At 48.7% G+C, this 12,673-nt stretch overlaps 1 protein-coding gene across 4 annotated transcripts in view; it reads left to right on the top strand.

Annotated features, from left to right (window-relative positions):
* Positions 1 to 11,951, top strand: part of nompA (no mechanoreceptor potential A) — a 108,885-nt gene extending 96,934 nt beyond the window's left edge. For all 4 annotated transcript variants that reach the window (XM_089547452.1, XM_089547451.1, XM_089547450.1 and 1 more), the window contains 7 exons: positions 3,661 to 3,809; positions 4,663 to 4,808; positions 4,879 to 4,972; positions 6,533 to 6,680; positions 7,847 to 8,147; positions 9,430 to 9,563; positions 10,898 to 11,951. In XM_089547452.1, the coding sequence (XP_089403578.1) occupies positions 3,661 to 3,809; positions 4,663 to 4,808; positions 4,879 to 4,972; positions 6,533 to 6,680; positions 7,847 to 8,147; positions 9,430 to 9,563; positions 10,898 to 11,101 (1,176 nt within the window). In that variant the 3' untranslated portion in view covers positions 11,102 to 11,951. The remainder of the gene's footprint in view (positions 1 to 3,660; positions 3,810 to 4,662; positions 4,809 to 4,878; positions 4,973 to 6,532; positions 6,681 to 7,846; positions 8,148 to 9,429; positions 9,564 to 10,897) is intronic.
* Positions 11,952 to 12,673: the final 722 nt, after the last annotated feature.

Below are 12,673 nucleotides of genomic sequence, written 5' to 3'. Positions count from 1 at the left end.
GATTCAGGCTTCCACTGACCCAGGGAGCCATTATGCGCACTTCCTTTCCTTAAAATGATCAGAGCGTAAAACGTGGTCAACGCCAACGCCAATGAACACAACGAACGACGACGGCCTATGGCTTCAGCGCCGCGTTTCTGGCACACATGTATCCAACACAATACAACGCTACTTGCAAACAATGCGGCGAGATAGCCGGATATGACCACATTTTATGGAGCTGCAAAAAGGCGCCGCCACCGGCGGACCTACTACCAGTCCCTTCTCTAGAGCGGTGGGAGGCTATACTGGCCAGCTCAGACCCGTTGACGCAAGTCCGGGCCACTGAGTGGGCTCACAAGGTCGCCAAGAGCCATGGGCTCGAAGCCACCTAGTATAATGCCCACTAGGGCTCAGTGCTGACAAAAATTCAGGGGGCACTTTGACTGTCTAAAGTGGGTAGAGGCGGAAGCGTTTTCCGCACCACCTTCACTGTTTCTGTGGCACTGGTGGCGTCACATATATTTGAGTACTAATTACTAAGTGATGGCAAATCACTAATTAATTGTTAATTGTTGATTAATGCCTGAATACTAATTAACTGCTAATTAATGACGCTTAAGCTTCGCCTTTATGAGTGGAACGCGACAGCGCGTTGTAGCGCTGCCAGGGAGTCCACGGAACGCCACCACCTGTTCGGCGCGATGCGTTGCCCTTTGAACGCAACGCTTTTTGAGGAAAGGAAATGGCGCAGTAATTCTCTGTCATCTCGGTGGACACCTGAACCGCACTGTAGAGGAAGGGAGGTGGGAGTGAAAGAAGATAGATAAAGAGGAGCCGTAATGAAGAAAATGAAAATTGTGTTTGAGGAAAGGAAATTACGCAGTAACTGTCTCACATATCTCGGTGGACACCCGTCAAAATTCAGGGGGCACTTTTTTGACCTAAAGTGTGGTCACTGATGTGTGGTTAAGATGTTAAGCTTCGCCCCTAAGAGTGGAACGCGACAGCGTCTTGCAACGCTGCCAAGGAGTCCATAGAACGCTATCGCCCATTCGGTTCTACGCCTCGCTCGTCGGTAAATTGGTTTTTGAGGAAAGGAAATGTATGTCTCTCATTTGTCGGTGGACACCTAAACCTCGCCGGAAGGGAAGGGAGGAGGATGGCAGTGAGTGAAGACACCGTATTCACTAGACGCGCCTTTGTTCATTCCAAACCATCGAGCAGGCATGGCGGAGTGGATAGCGTGCTCGTCTCTCACGCCGAAGACCGGGGTTCGATTCCTGAGCTCGACCAATTTCTTAATCGCTTTTATTTATTTATATGGCCTGACTAGTAAAGCTAATTAGGCTAATTGTGTAATTAAGCAATTAACTAAGCTCAGTCCCACTTACTTGGAGGATCACTATACGATCCCTTCAATTGGTTGTATGGTTACTAGCCAAAGTGCAATTAACTCAACAGGAAAATGGCGCAAAAGACGTGGACAAAAGAGACAAACACGACAGGACCAGCGCCAACTTACAACTGAATTTTATTTCGCACCAAACCCGCCTTTATGTAGGCCAACACGCCCTAACATCCGTGTAATCCGTGAAATTGGTCGAGTTGGGGAATCGAACCAGGGTCTCGGGAGTGCGAGACGAGTACGCTAACCACTCCGCCACGCCAGCTCGATGATTTGGAATGAACATAGGCGCGTCTAGTGAACACGGTGTTGTCTTAGAAGAGTGCTTTAGAGGCAAGTACTGTGGTGTACATTCCTTTCGGGTGTACACCGAGATATGAAAGACACGCGTATTTCCTTTCCTTAAAACCAATTTTTATTTAAGTTTCCTTCAGGCCCTTGCGGCGCGGTTCGGGTGTCCAACGAGATATGAGAGAAACAGGCGTCATTTCCTTTTCTTAAAACCAATTTTCATTTCATTTTTCCCCTTACGGCGCTGTTCGGGTGTCCACCGAGAAATGAGAGATCGTCGTTTCCTTAAAACCAATTTTCATTTCATTTTCCTTCCCTTACGGGGCGTTTCGGGTGTCCACCGGAATATGAGGCACAAGTGTCGTTTCTATTCATTTGGGCAAAGCGTCGCGCCGAACGGGCGATGGCGTTCCGTGGACACCTTGGCAACGCTGCAACTCGCGGTCGCGTCCCACTCTTAAAGACGAAGCTTAAGCGTCCTCCAGTTTTGTCTATATTGAAGCGAAAAGCTTCACTACGAGTGTCGGTGCCGAGCTTCGCGTGAGCCGGTTCACAGATTTGCCAGTTCTGCGCATGCGCGAGTCCAAGTGACGTCACACTCGGCGCAGGTGGCCGCAGCCGTCGCCGCCGACTCCATCGCCTGACCTTTCGCCGCAGCCGCGCGCTACTGCGCATGTGCGTCGCCGCTACCGCTGCGCGCGCTACTCCTCCTCGCCACCGTTTGACCTTTCGATGCAGCCGCGCGCTACTGGGCTATAAATGCGCTTGTCAGAGAATAGGCGTTCGCACTCGCCATGGAAGGAGAAGCACCCTGACGTGGCTGTAGAAAATCTACCGATCCAGAAGTGCTAGCTTGGGAGTTGGCCGAAAAGCAGCGAAGAAAGGAAAAGTGCAAAGCTAAACGTATGGCCGAAACGCCAGAAAACCGGGCGGAACGCCTCTCAAACCAAGCGTAACTGAAGGTTTTCGCTTGTATATCCAGGCTTAACCAGAGCTGAGCCACTGCCAAATTTTTTGTGGGAGCAATATTGCTGTGAGTACTGGTAATGCGTATCTTTAGCTGTAGACATGTAAACTGGAAATTGAAAATTTGTTTTGGGGAAAGCAAAGGACGCAGTAACTATCTCACATATCTCGATGGACACCTGAACTGCGCCGTAAGAGAAGGCATAAAGGAAGGAGTGAGAGAAGAAAGGAAGAAAGAGGTGCCGTAGTCAAGGCCTCCGGAATAATTTCGCCCATCTGGGGATCTTTAACATGCACTGACATCACTGCTTTTTTTTCAGCCAGCGTCCGCTTCGGCGGACGCGGTTGTTGCTGCGATGTGCGTCTTCTCTTTTTCTCTTTCCTCTGATCTTTTAACTCTCCTCTATCTCCACGTGGCAGCCGTGGTGGCTCGGCTTGAGCCAGTTGGCAGGCCCGTGCACTTTCCTTTTCATCCTCCTCTCAGTCGCAACAACAACAACAACAGCGGAGCGCACGGGTGCCTTTTGCGTTCCGCCTCCATCGAAACGAGGCCGCCGCGGTCGGGTTCGAACCCGTGCACTCCAGCTCAGCCTTAACCACTGTGCGACCGTTCGGGTCTATGGATACGCAGAACGTAATGTGTCATGTCGCTGCTACTGTCCATGTTATGACAGTTCACAATATATTGCAGCTTTGTTGTATCTTTACGCCGAGAAAAGGCTTGTCCGTTTGCCTGGAGTCTTACTGAACGTTACGCCGAGTGCTTTAACACCCGAACATATTTTGCTTCTTTGCAAATACCTGGTTAATTGATCTTATATTTGCGCAGTTAACAGCGCCTTGTGTTCTCTATATACACGAATGTTAATTCCGCATGTTATCTCGTTCATCTGTGTACCAGAAGCCCGTCAGACACCAGCTTCATAGAATGTTAACGAAGCATCTGCGTACTTCTTCTGTTGATCACTGTGTGCAGCAAAGTATATTTACACATATCCATTTCGGTTCGTTTGCAGTATGGCGACGTGATGACCAACATTGTCGTAGTCCAGTTCAACGACTACGTTCAGACAAGTAGGGACAAGAAGTACAACCTCACATGCTACTTTTCGGGTCCTGGCGAAGCAGTGGTCACTTCCAACTACCTCGACACGAGAACGGACGGGTGAGATCTACTACTTTCTTCGTGACAGTACTTTCGTTAGGAAATGCTAATAGCACGAAGGTTCTACTGTTATTGCTACAGTCGGCGACAGAAGTCTCTGGACCACGTGTTCCTCTAACAAAGCCGATAGCTCTGCTATTAGTCGGCGGCTGGAGACCACACTTGTGGAGGTAAAAGCTAAATTTTTGTTCTTTCATCTCTACAAGTGCGGTCTCCAGCCGCTGTCTGATAGTAGAGCTATAAGCTTCGTTTGAGGTACACGTGGTCCGGAGACTTTTGTCCCCGACTGTACAAGAGGAAGAAACTTGCACAAGACTAGTCCCTATAGTTGATAGAGTAGCCTCAGCCTCATCTACTTTGCCTGAAGTACCTAATTTTATTAAGCAGAAATTGTTGTCAGAACGACGTAACCGAGCAGAGCAAAAGTATATTTTAAGAGTATTGAAACACGAACCGGCAGTAACATTTCTTTTTACCAGCTTTTGGTGTGCTATTTTATTAGTCCTGAGGAATCTTGCGAGGATTGATATGGTACTACCCACAGGTTTATATTTAATCTCGTCAAAGGTTACGGAAGAGCTAGAGAAAACTTCGCAAGTAAAATTTCTTCGCAGCTGTAACAGGTAAGCTAGACCTGACCATGTTTCGCGTGGTGGTCAGGGTAATGACTCCCATAAGAGCTCAGTGATTATCGGTACAAACTTAAGACAAACATCGGAATCTTTGCTATCGGAGCATTTTAAAGTGTAGCAGTAAATGAACCACCGCCTATATTAGCAGTGTATAAAAAAGTGCATTTTCAGGCACTTGGCCTTGGCATCCACAAACGGCTTGTTTTTCGATACGCGCACAGACGGTACCCGACGCAGATCGAGCATCTTCCGGCCCAAAACATCCTGACATCAAACGTTCAGCTGCGTATCCTGTACAGAGGTACCCCAACAACCACCATCGCGGTAGGGGACTTGCTCACGTTCCGACTCGAGGCTAGGGGAAAATGTAAGTTTTCACCTTTGCGTGGCCTCCGAACCGGAAGCTTCTAACCCGGCGATCCTCATAATCCTCGCAGACCAGTTCGACTTCTACAGCGACATCTTCGCCACCAACGTCATCGCCAAGGACCCCTACTCGGGCCGACAAGTGCATCTCATCGATTCTAGAGGGTACGTCTACAGTTGTTTTAACGCTTCTAATAGGTAGCAAAAGTAGGAATAATGACTAATAGATACGAATTAAATGCACCAAATTAATGCCTTCCATGCTTTGTTGATGTGAAGTTATGCAAATTCATTTTTTAAGCAGTCGACTACAACATATTTTATTTGCAGTCTGCATAAGACAGCACGTTTTACTAAGTCTCGCTCGCAGCGTCTCATGTACAGTCGGGGACAAAAGGCTCTGGACCACGTGTTCCTCAAACGAAGCCAATAATTCTAGAGGCCCGTGTACTGTGCGATGTCAGTGCACGTTAAAGAACCCCAGGTGGTCGAAATTTCCGGAGCCCTCCACTACGGCGTCTCTCATAGCCTTAGTCGCTTTGGGACGTTAAACCCCATAAACCAAACCAAACTAGCTCTACTATTAGACGGCGTCTGGAGACCACGCTTGGGGAGGTAATTAAACGCCAAAATTTTGTTCTTTCATCTCCACAAGCGTGGTCTTCAGCCGCCGACTAACAGCAGAGCTATTGGCTTCGTTAGAGGAACACGTAGTCAAGCGACTTTTGTACCCGACTGTACACTCGATCGCACACAAATACGCTTATAGAGGAGTAAAAAGGGACTACGCTATCTTCTGGCACACTCCATTCTACAAAAAGGGAGTGCGCAAGAAGGCAGATTACTCTCTTTTTACACCTTTCTCTTTAGAGTGTACCGGCTGCTTTATCGGCAGAGCACCGGACGTGTGAAGTACTGAGTACTCGTGTCAAAGTACTCATATTTCAAATACCAGTGAGAAAAGTCTTTGAACCTTTACACAAGCAGCGCTTCTAAAACTGCGGCCTGAACTTTTATCGATTCCATACGCCCCCAGAGCACCTTTTGCGATACTAGAATTCGAGAGACATAATGATTTATGGTTTACGAGGGTTCAATGTCCCAAAACGACTCAGGTTACGAGGGACGCCGTAGTGAAGGGCTCCGGAAATTTCGACCACCTAGGGGATTCTTTCACGTGCACGAGTGGATGCTTCTGGATCCTCTTTTTGTGCTCCCACGTGCATGATCGTTCCATAAAACCCCCTCTACCCCTGTCTTTTACCTTCCCTAGAGTAAAGTAACCAGTTGAATCTGGGTCTTAGCTAACTCCGCTGCTTTTACTTTGCTCTCTCTATATTCCTCTTTATTGCATCAAGACTTCGCTGTGCCCCGTCGCGGTGGCTCAGTGGTTACGGCGCTCGGCTGCTGACCCGAAAGACGCGGGTTCGATCCCTGCTGCGGCGGCTGAATTTTGATGAAGGCGAAATTCTAGAGGCCCGTGTACTGTGCGATGTCAGTGCACGGTAAAGAACCCCAGGTGGTCTAAATTTCCGGAGCCCTTCACTACGGCGTCCCTCAAAGCCTTACTCGCTTTGGGACGTTAAACCTCAATAAAAAAAAAGACTTCGCTGTGTCAAAGTGGCGCTGTTTGAAAAGTAAGGATGCTTAAATTTCTAGTTCTCCACGAATATGCGATGCTAAGTAATGGTGTAATTTTCGATGTCCCGCTTGACTTTTCTGTAGGTGCCCCGTGGACCTCTATGTGTTCCCTGAGCTCCACAAAGCTCCGGATGGCGCCCTGGAGGCCGAGTTTTACGCCTTCAAGATACCAGACTCAAACCTGTTGGTCTTTCAAGCCACAGTTCGAACATGCCGCGGTCCCTGTGAGCCGGTAAGTGTCCAGACTGGCACAGCTCACGCGATTCCGAAATTTGGGATTTTTGTCGCAATCACTTGTCCAGGAGGAAACCAGGTCCTGTTATGAACGTGTCCGGGCGTACATGAATGTCACCTTGCCTGTTCTTATCTAATATAACTGAAAACTTTCCGGCTCACTGGGTGTCATAACAGGCCGTTACTTAGACAAGGTTTGTATTTGATCGCCATTAAATAGCCTATGATATCAAATGGATAGAAATGTTCAACATGCAATATGTAGCCACAGGTCTTTGACTATCCTCTAGATATTGTTGAATTACAACCCACAAAGCCTCGGAAAACCGCAGGCGACTACTTATTGCAATGCGATGGCGTACTATGAAGAAAGCTAGCAAACCACACAGCTTCACAATGGCATGCCTTAGCGCCTGGCCGTCCGCACCAGCGAAATGCCCTATGTGTCCAGGGCAGATCGCTCCAGGGGAAATCGCGCAACAAGCCTTAACTTGACGCTTGAAGCCTCACTCATAACACTTTCACCTAATGCCGACGACGTTATGTGACGGTCCGTGTGTGGAATGATAGTTTCCTGCTTTTCCCTGTATGTACCGCTTCCTCATAGGCACCAAAACGCGACTTCATGTCCTGGCATACTGTACAGTCTTTGTCAAAAGTTTAGAGCCCAGGAGGTTTGCTTCTAAGCCTCGCAGTGGGACTCCTGTAACATTCGTGGCAGCCCTACCCATTGGAGGAGGCAGGACCAGAAATCATCTTACCTTCAGCAAATTTGGAGCGCTGGAGATGCATTACGAACCACAGAGTGTGGCTCAGAAGCAAATCCCCTGGACTCCAAACTTTTGACAAAGGCTGTACCTCTGAACCCGGGAATTCAATAGAAGAGCATCAAAACGCAGGCTGTTTTTTATTTTTTATTTACTTAGCATAAGTTCTGTACCTACAGACACTGACAAGGGTAGTGGCCCCAGACGAATGCTAAAAAAAAAAAAGATACGGGACAATAAAAACTCAGAAAAGTGTTTTTATTGACCTCTAAAAGCTATTTATACGACATCAGTTTCAAGCGCTCAACAGGTTACAGTCTTTGACGGCGGAAATGAGGGCGCAAAACTTCAGCTTAGAGCACAGATTTGACGATGCGGAGGTCGTGTCTCCCCCCAGGTGATCTGCAGCGACCGCGGGCGTCCCGGCACCTTCCCGTCGTGGGGCCGCCGCAAGCGTGCCGTGCCGCAGCAACCAGAAGCCGCGCCCGCAGCAGTGGCGCTTCCCCTTATGAAGATGAACAGCACCAAGGCGGGTTCAACGGCTCCAGCAGCCGCGGCGGATGGTGGCGGCCAGCTGCCGAAACCCGCGAAGAACGCCACCAAGGGTAACGCCAGCGACGAGGAGGCCGAGGAAGTCCACGAGCTTCTGCACGTCTACCTCTCCAGGGCTGACATCCCGCACGACGGCCCTTCTGCACGTAAGATACCAACGCGATGCGACGCAGTAGTTCAGCACGGAAGTTGGCTTGGGAGCGAGAACAGAAAGGAAACCAACACACTTGGTTAATAGGCTTGGTTTACGGGGGTGTAACGTCCCAAAGCGACACAAGCTACGAGGGACGCCGTAGTGAAGGGCTCCGGAAATTTGGACCGCCTGGGGTTCGTTGACGTGCACTGACATCGACCAGTACACGGGCCTCCAGAATTTCGCCTTTATCGGAATTCAACAGCCGGGGCCGGGATTGAACCCACGTCTTTCCGGTCAGCAGTCGAGTGCCATAACCACTGAGCCACCGCGGCGGCACGCTTCATTAATAGGCGAGGTAACAAGACGCGTATGTCTCTAGCCCGTTGGGTATGTCCTAAGCTGATATCCTAATAGAAGCAAATTTTCCAGTCTCTAGCAAATCCCGCGTGTTCAACTCAAAGTGCTGTCATTGCCAGAAGCGTGTGGTTAATACACACGCTGGCGACTGTCACGAAATGCCAAAGAGTACTGCATGCTTCCACGAATGGCGGAAGAAGTGTCGCGCACTGTTCAGGCACACTTTTCAGTCATTTTCACTGGCTGTGTGAACTGCTTCGTTCACAGTGATGTGACAGAATGGAAAGAGGGGGAGAGGTTGGGACTCTAAACAGGAGAAGGCACCGGTTTGCTACTCTGCACTGAGGGGGAGAAGGGGGGAGGAGGTATAAAGGTGAAGAAGCAAGGCGAACTACGATTGGAATGAAGTGCTAAGTCGGGAAATAAAGGCGATACAAGGTGAGCCCTTAGCGGTGTCTGAGAACACGAGTGATTTGCTGCAGAACCGATCACATAGATAACTGGTTGGTTGGTTTGTGGGGTTTAACGTCCCAAAGCGGCTCAGGCTATAAGAGACGCCGTAGTGAAGGGCTCCGGAAATTTTCGACCACCTGGGGTTCTTTAACGTGCACTGACCCCAGGTGGTCGAAAATTTCCGGAGCCCTTCACTACGGCATCTCCATAGCCTTAGTCGCTTTGGGACGTTAGACCCTATAAATCAACCAACCAATTATCTCTGTGATCGGTTCTAGAGCAAATCACTATACTCTAAAACGACAATGTACTTTTGTAATTAAGTATAATGTACCAACTAACCCAGATTTCAACTCTTCTGCAATACTTTTGTAAAGTTGAGCGGATAGCATTTTTAAGTTCACGTCTACTGATTTAACGTAGCAAAAATAACACCGTTCTCCCAACCTTTTCTTTTACACTCTTTTTAATCTTTCCCTCAGTGTACAAGAAGCCGACCGTGTGCGTCGCCCAGTCCGGCTACTACGCCCTGGTGGTGGTGCTGGCACTCCTCATCTGCGCCCTCGTCGGAATCGCCATGGGAGCCACGTTCTACGTCCGAAGAATCAAGCTCCAGGTAACTGTTGTGGGCGCTCACCTGCGCGACTTCTTCCCCTCATAGGTAACAATGTGCGTAAAATTGTCCCTTCTGGCGAGGTATCCTTCCCACCCATGCTCACAGACTCCAGTCCATGTCTCCAGTTATCTGAATTGGCAGAGTTAGTGTCTAAAATTCGATTCAGTGAAGGAAATTGAGCTGCAGAATGACTTCGAAGCTGTCGCAGAGTGCACAAAAGCGTTCAGAAATAAGTGACGGGGGGAACCCAAGCACTGCCAACGTCTCGCTCATTGTATGGATTGCCCTTTTCGTCGTCTCCAAGTTCCCATTGAATGTAACGTATGGCGTTCTATTCGAGCGAAGATAGCTTCGAATCAAATGTGGATGTAGCATTTAGTACTGTACGAATGCCTGTTGAATCTATCGCTTCCGTTCGAATGTAACTTACGCAAGGATTGCCATGAGGCGTTCTGAAATTTAAATGGATACTTAGGAGAAATGAAGATATTGACGCAGCGCACTACGACTGGGTCGTTCGCTTCAGTACTTTTGAAAAATTACCTCACCAACTGATCGGGTGGACCATAAGTTCTCCTCCCTTGAAACCCTCTTTACGACTTGCTGTTCTTCTAAATTTCAGCTGGGATATCATCGGCTTGAATTTGCTACTTGAGCAGTGCCACTTTCTTTCACACTCTTAATGGAGCCCTTAAGCATGGTACTACAGACACGTCATTATGTTCAAATAATCCTGAACTGTTTAAATTAATCAGCAATATTAAGGCGAAAGCCTTTAATGGCTCATACTCGGGGTGTCCGTCCGTGCGCTGGAATAGTGCCAACTGTGGCCTCTCCTCCGCGCGACGGCGCAACCTCCTCCCCTCCTTAGCAACCGGTGCGCCGGTAAGGGGCGCACCTGTGCATAGCAACCGTGACGTCACAGAGTAACGGTAACGAATGCGCGTGCGTCGGCGGTGGCAGCTGGACCGCCGCTCCTTCGCCAGACGTCTCGTTGAAGTCGAGTGAGTGAGGCGCATGGCTCCGAAGCGGCCCAAAGAGTCCCTCGTTTACTACAAGCACCTTTGGGTAATTCAAATGGATATCGGCGAACACTGTGGCCATCCCTTTGGGGCGCCATGTACAAAATGGTATATGCAGTGGGTTGATCACAAGGCTTTCGCCAAGTACACTTTAGAATTTCCAAACTGTCTTACGTAATTTTTTGGGGCGGTAGCTTGGAACAAATTGTACTGTGACATAACAGTGATGCGTTGTGTGTCCACAGCGCACTTTGTGAGCGATTTGAGTGTCAAAGTGACTTCTCGCGTTACCGTTCTCTTCTCTCCACAAAGATGAAGGACGTCCAGGCCGGACTCACTTCGCCCAGTCCCTGCAGTATGTACGTGTCCCAGTTCCAGGCGGCGCCACCGGCGGTCTCCAAGTTCGAGGACCCTAGCGAACCCATCTACACCGACCCGTCGCTCTTCGAGCGATCTCGGTCTCTGCGAAGCCTCACCGTGTCGCATGTGGGAAAACTGAAAGGCGACTTCGACTGAATGGTCTGCGACAGTGACATGAACTGCGGGCTTTGAAAGAATACGGCAGCTTTTGAGACGACATCAAGACCAAACGTGGAGAGCACGAAGTCACAACCTAACAGAGTATACTATATTGCGAAGATTTCTTTCTGTGAAGAACGTGCAATACCAGCAGCGCAGATAGATGGGACGAAGTGCATTTTACACCAGCTTTAGTCGCATTTGCTTTCTTTTCTAACACTATACTTGTGTTGTACAAAGTAATAATATATTATATAGAAATGTATACATGTGAACCTGTGTAAAACGACGTCGCACATTGAGTCGTATCTGCGTCTCCGTAGGCCTGATACGTTAAATCTTGCACTTGATTGGAAACGCTACACGCAATTATTTGTATTCATAGAAGTTAGGCTCCTACCATTGCAAAATCATTTGCTTCAAATCGCAGCTCATTCGACAAATACTCGAAACACCTTAGCTCAATGTCTTACCATAGCTGAGGTAACCTGGCACCACTTAATCAGCCCTGACCTTCTGCACAGTTAGGACTAATGGCACGACCCTTCGAAATTCAGAATATAGATGCTACCGGCGCCTCGAATATGGATTGGACTGCCGTCTGTCGGTTTTTCTGGAACTTATTCGTGACTCCAATGTGTTGCTTGTTGCGAGTCGTGTGCCTTAAGAGCAGTGAATTAGCAGTAAATGAATGCATGCCCTGCCTCGCCGTCTTTTGTGGACTATATCCACATAATGTTTTGGTCTAATACAGGGGTGAATGTGCTGTTTCTAGCATGCTTTCTGCACCTACTATTTTGCGTTTGTCTGCCTACGTAGTCTTCTGTACATTAAATGGATAACATGACCTGTGGCTTACGAATTACTTAAACACTTCTTTGGAGAAAAGGTGCTTTGGGTTGATTAAACCCCCGCTTCTTTCATGCCGTTGGCAAACACATTTTTCTAGCGTGATCCTGTTTGTGCAAACTAATATCAGTGTTGTGGTATCCTAAGCTTTTCATTTCCTCACGCTTTTATTATCATATATATACAGATCAGTCGGAGTGGACCGATAACTTTCTTGGACCGAAAGTTGGAGCACCAGGCTGTCTCTTGTAGTGCGAGCGTGGTGGCGTTTCAGTCACGCCAAAAAAAAAAAAAAAAAAGCAGACAGCTGTCGATAGCGCATCGATTTCAGACTCGAATAATGCGCTAATTTTTCTTAACCCCTGCTTCATGCTCTCTGTGGTCAACACAGCCAAGGAAAACGAACGATGGCACCAACCGCTATGGGTCACACGCTTCTTTAAAGAGAGGATGTCACTAATCGGCCGCCGCGGTGGCTCAGTGGCTATGGCGGTCGGCTACTGACCCTAAAGACGCGGGTTCGATCCCGGCCGCGGCGGTTGAATTTTGATGGAGGTGAAATTCTAGAGGCCCGCGTAGTGTGCGAAGTCAGTGCACGTTAAAGAACCCCAGGTGGTCGAAATTTCCGGAGCCCTTCACTACGGCGTTTCTCATAGCCTGAGTCGCTTTGGGACGTTAAACCCCATAAACCAAACCGTTACTAACCGGAGCAAAAACAGT

This window comes from Amblyomma mixtum, chromosome 1, assembly GCF_055824585.1.
Source record: "Amblyomma mixtum isolate Tamu chromosome 1, ASM5582458v1, whole genome shotgun sequence".
NCBI classification, from domain to species: Eukaryota; Metazoa; Arthropoda; class Arachnida; order Ixodida; family Ixodidae; genus Amblyomma; species Amblyomma mixtum.
Note: the sequence above shows the minus strand (reverse complement) of the source record. Positions and strands in the feature narration are given on the sequence as shown.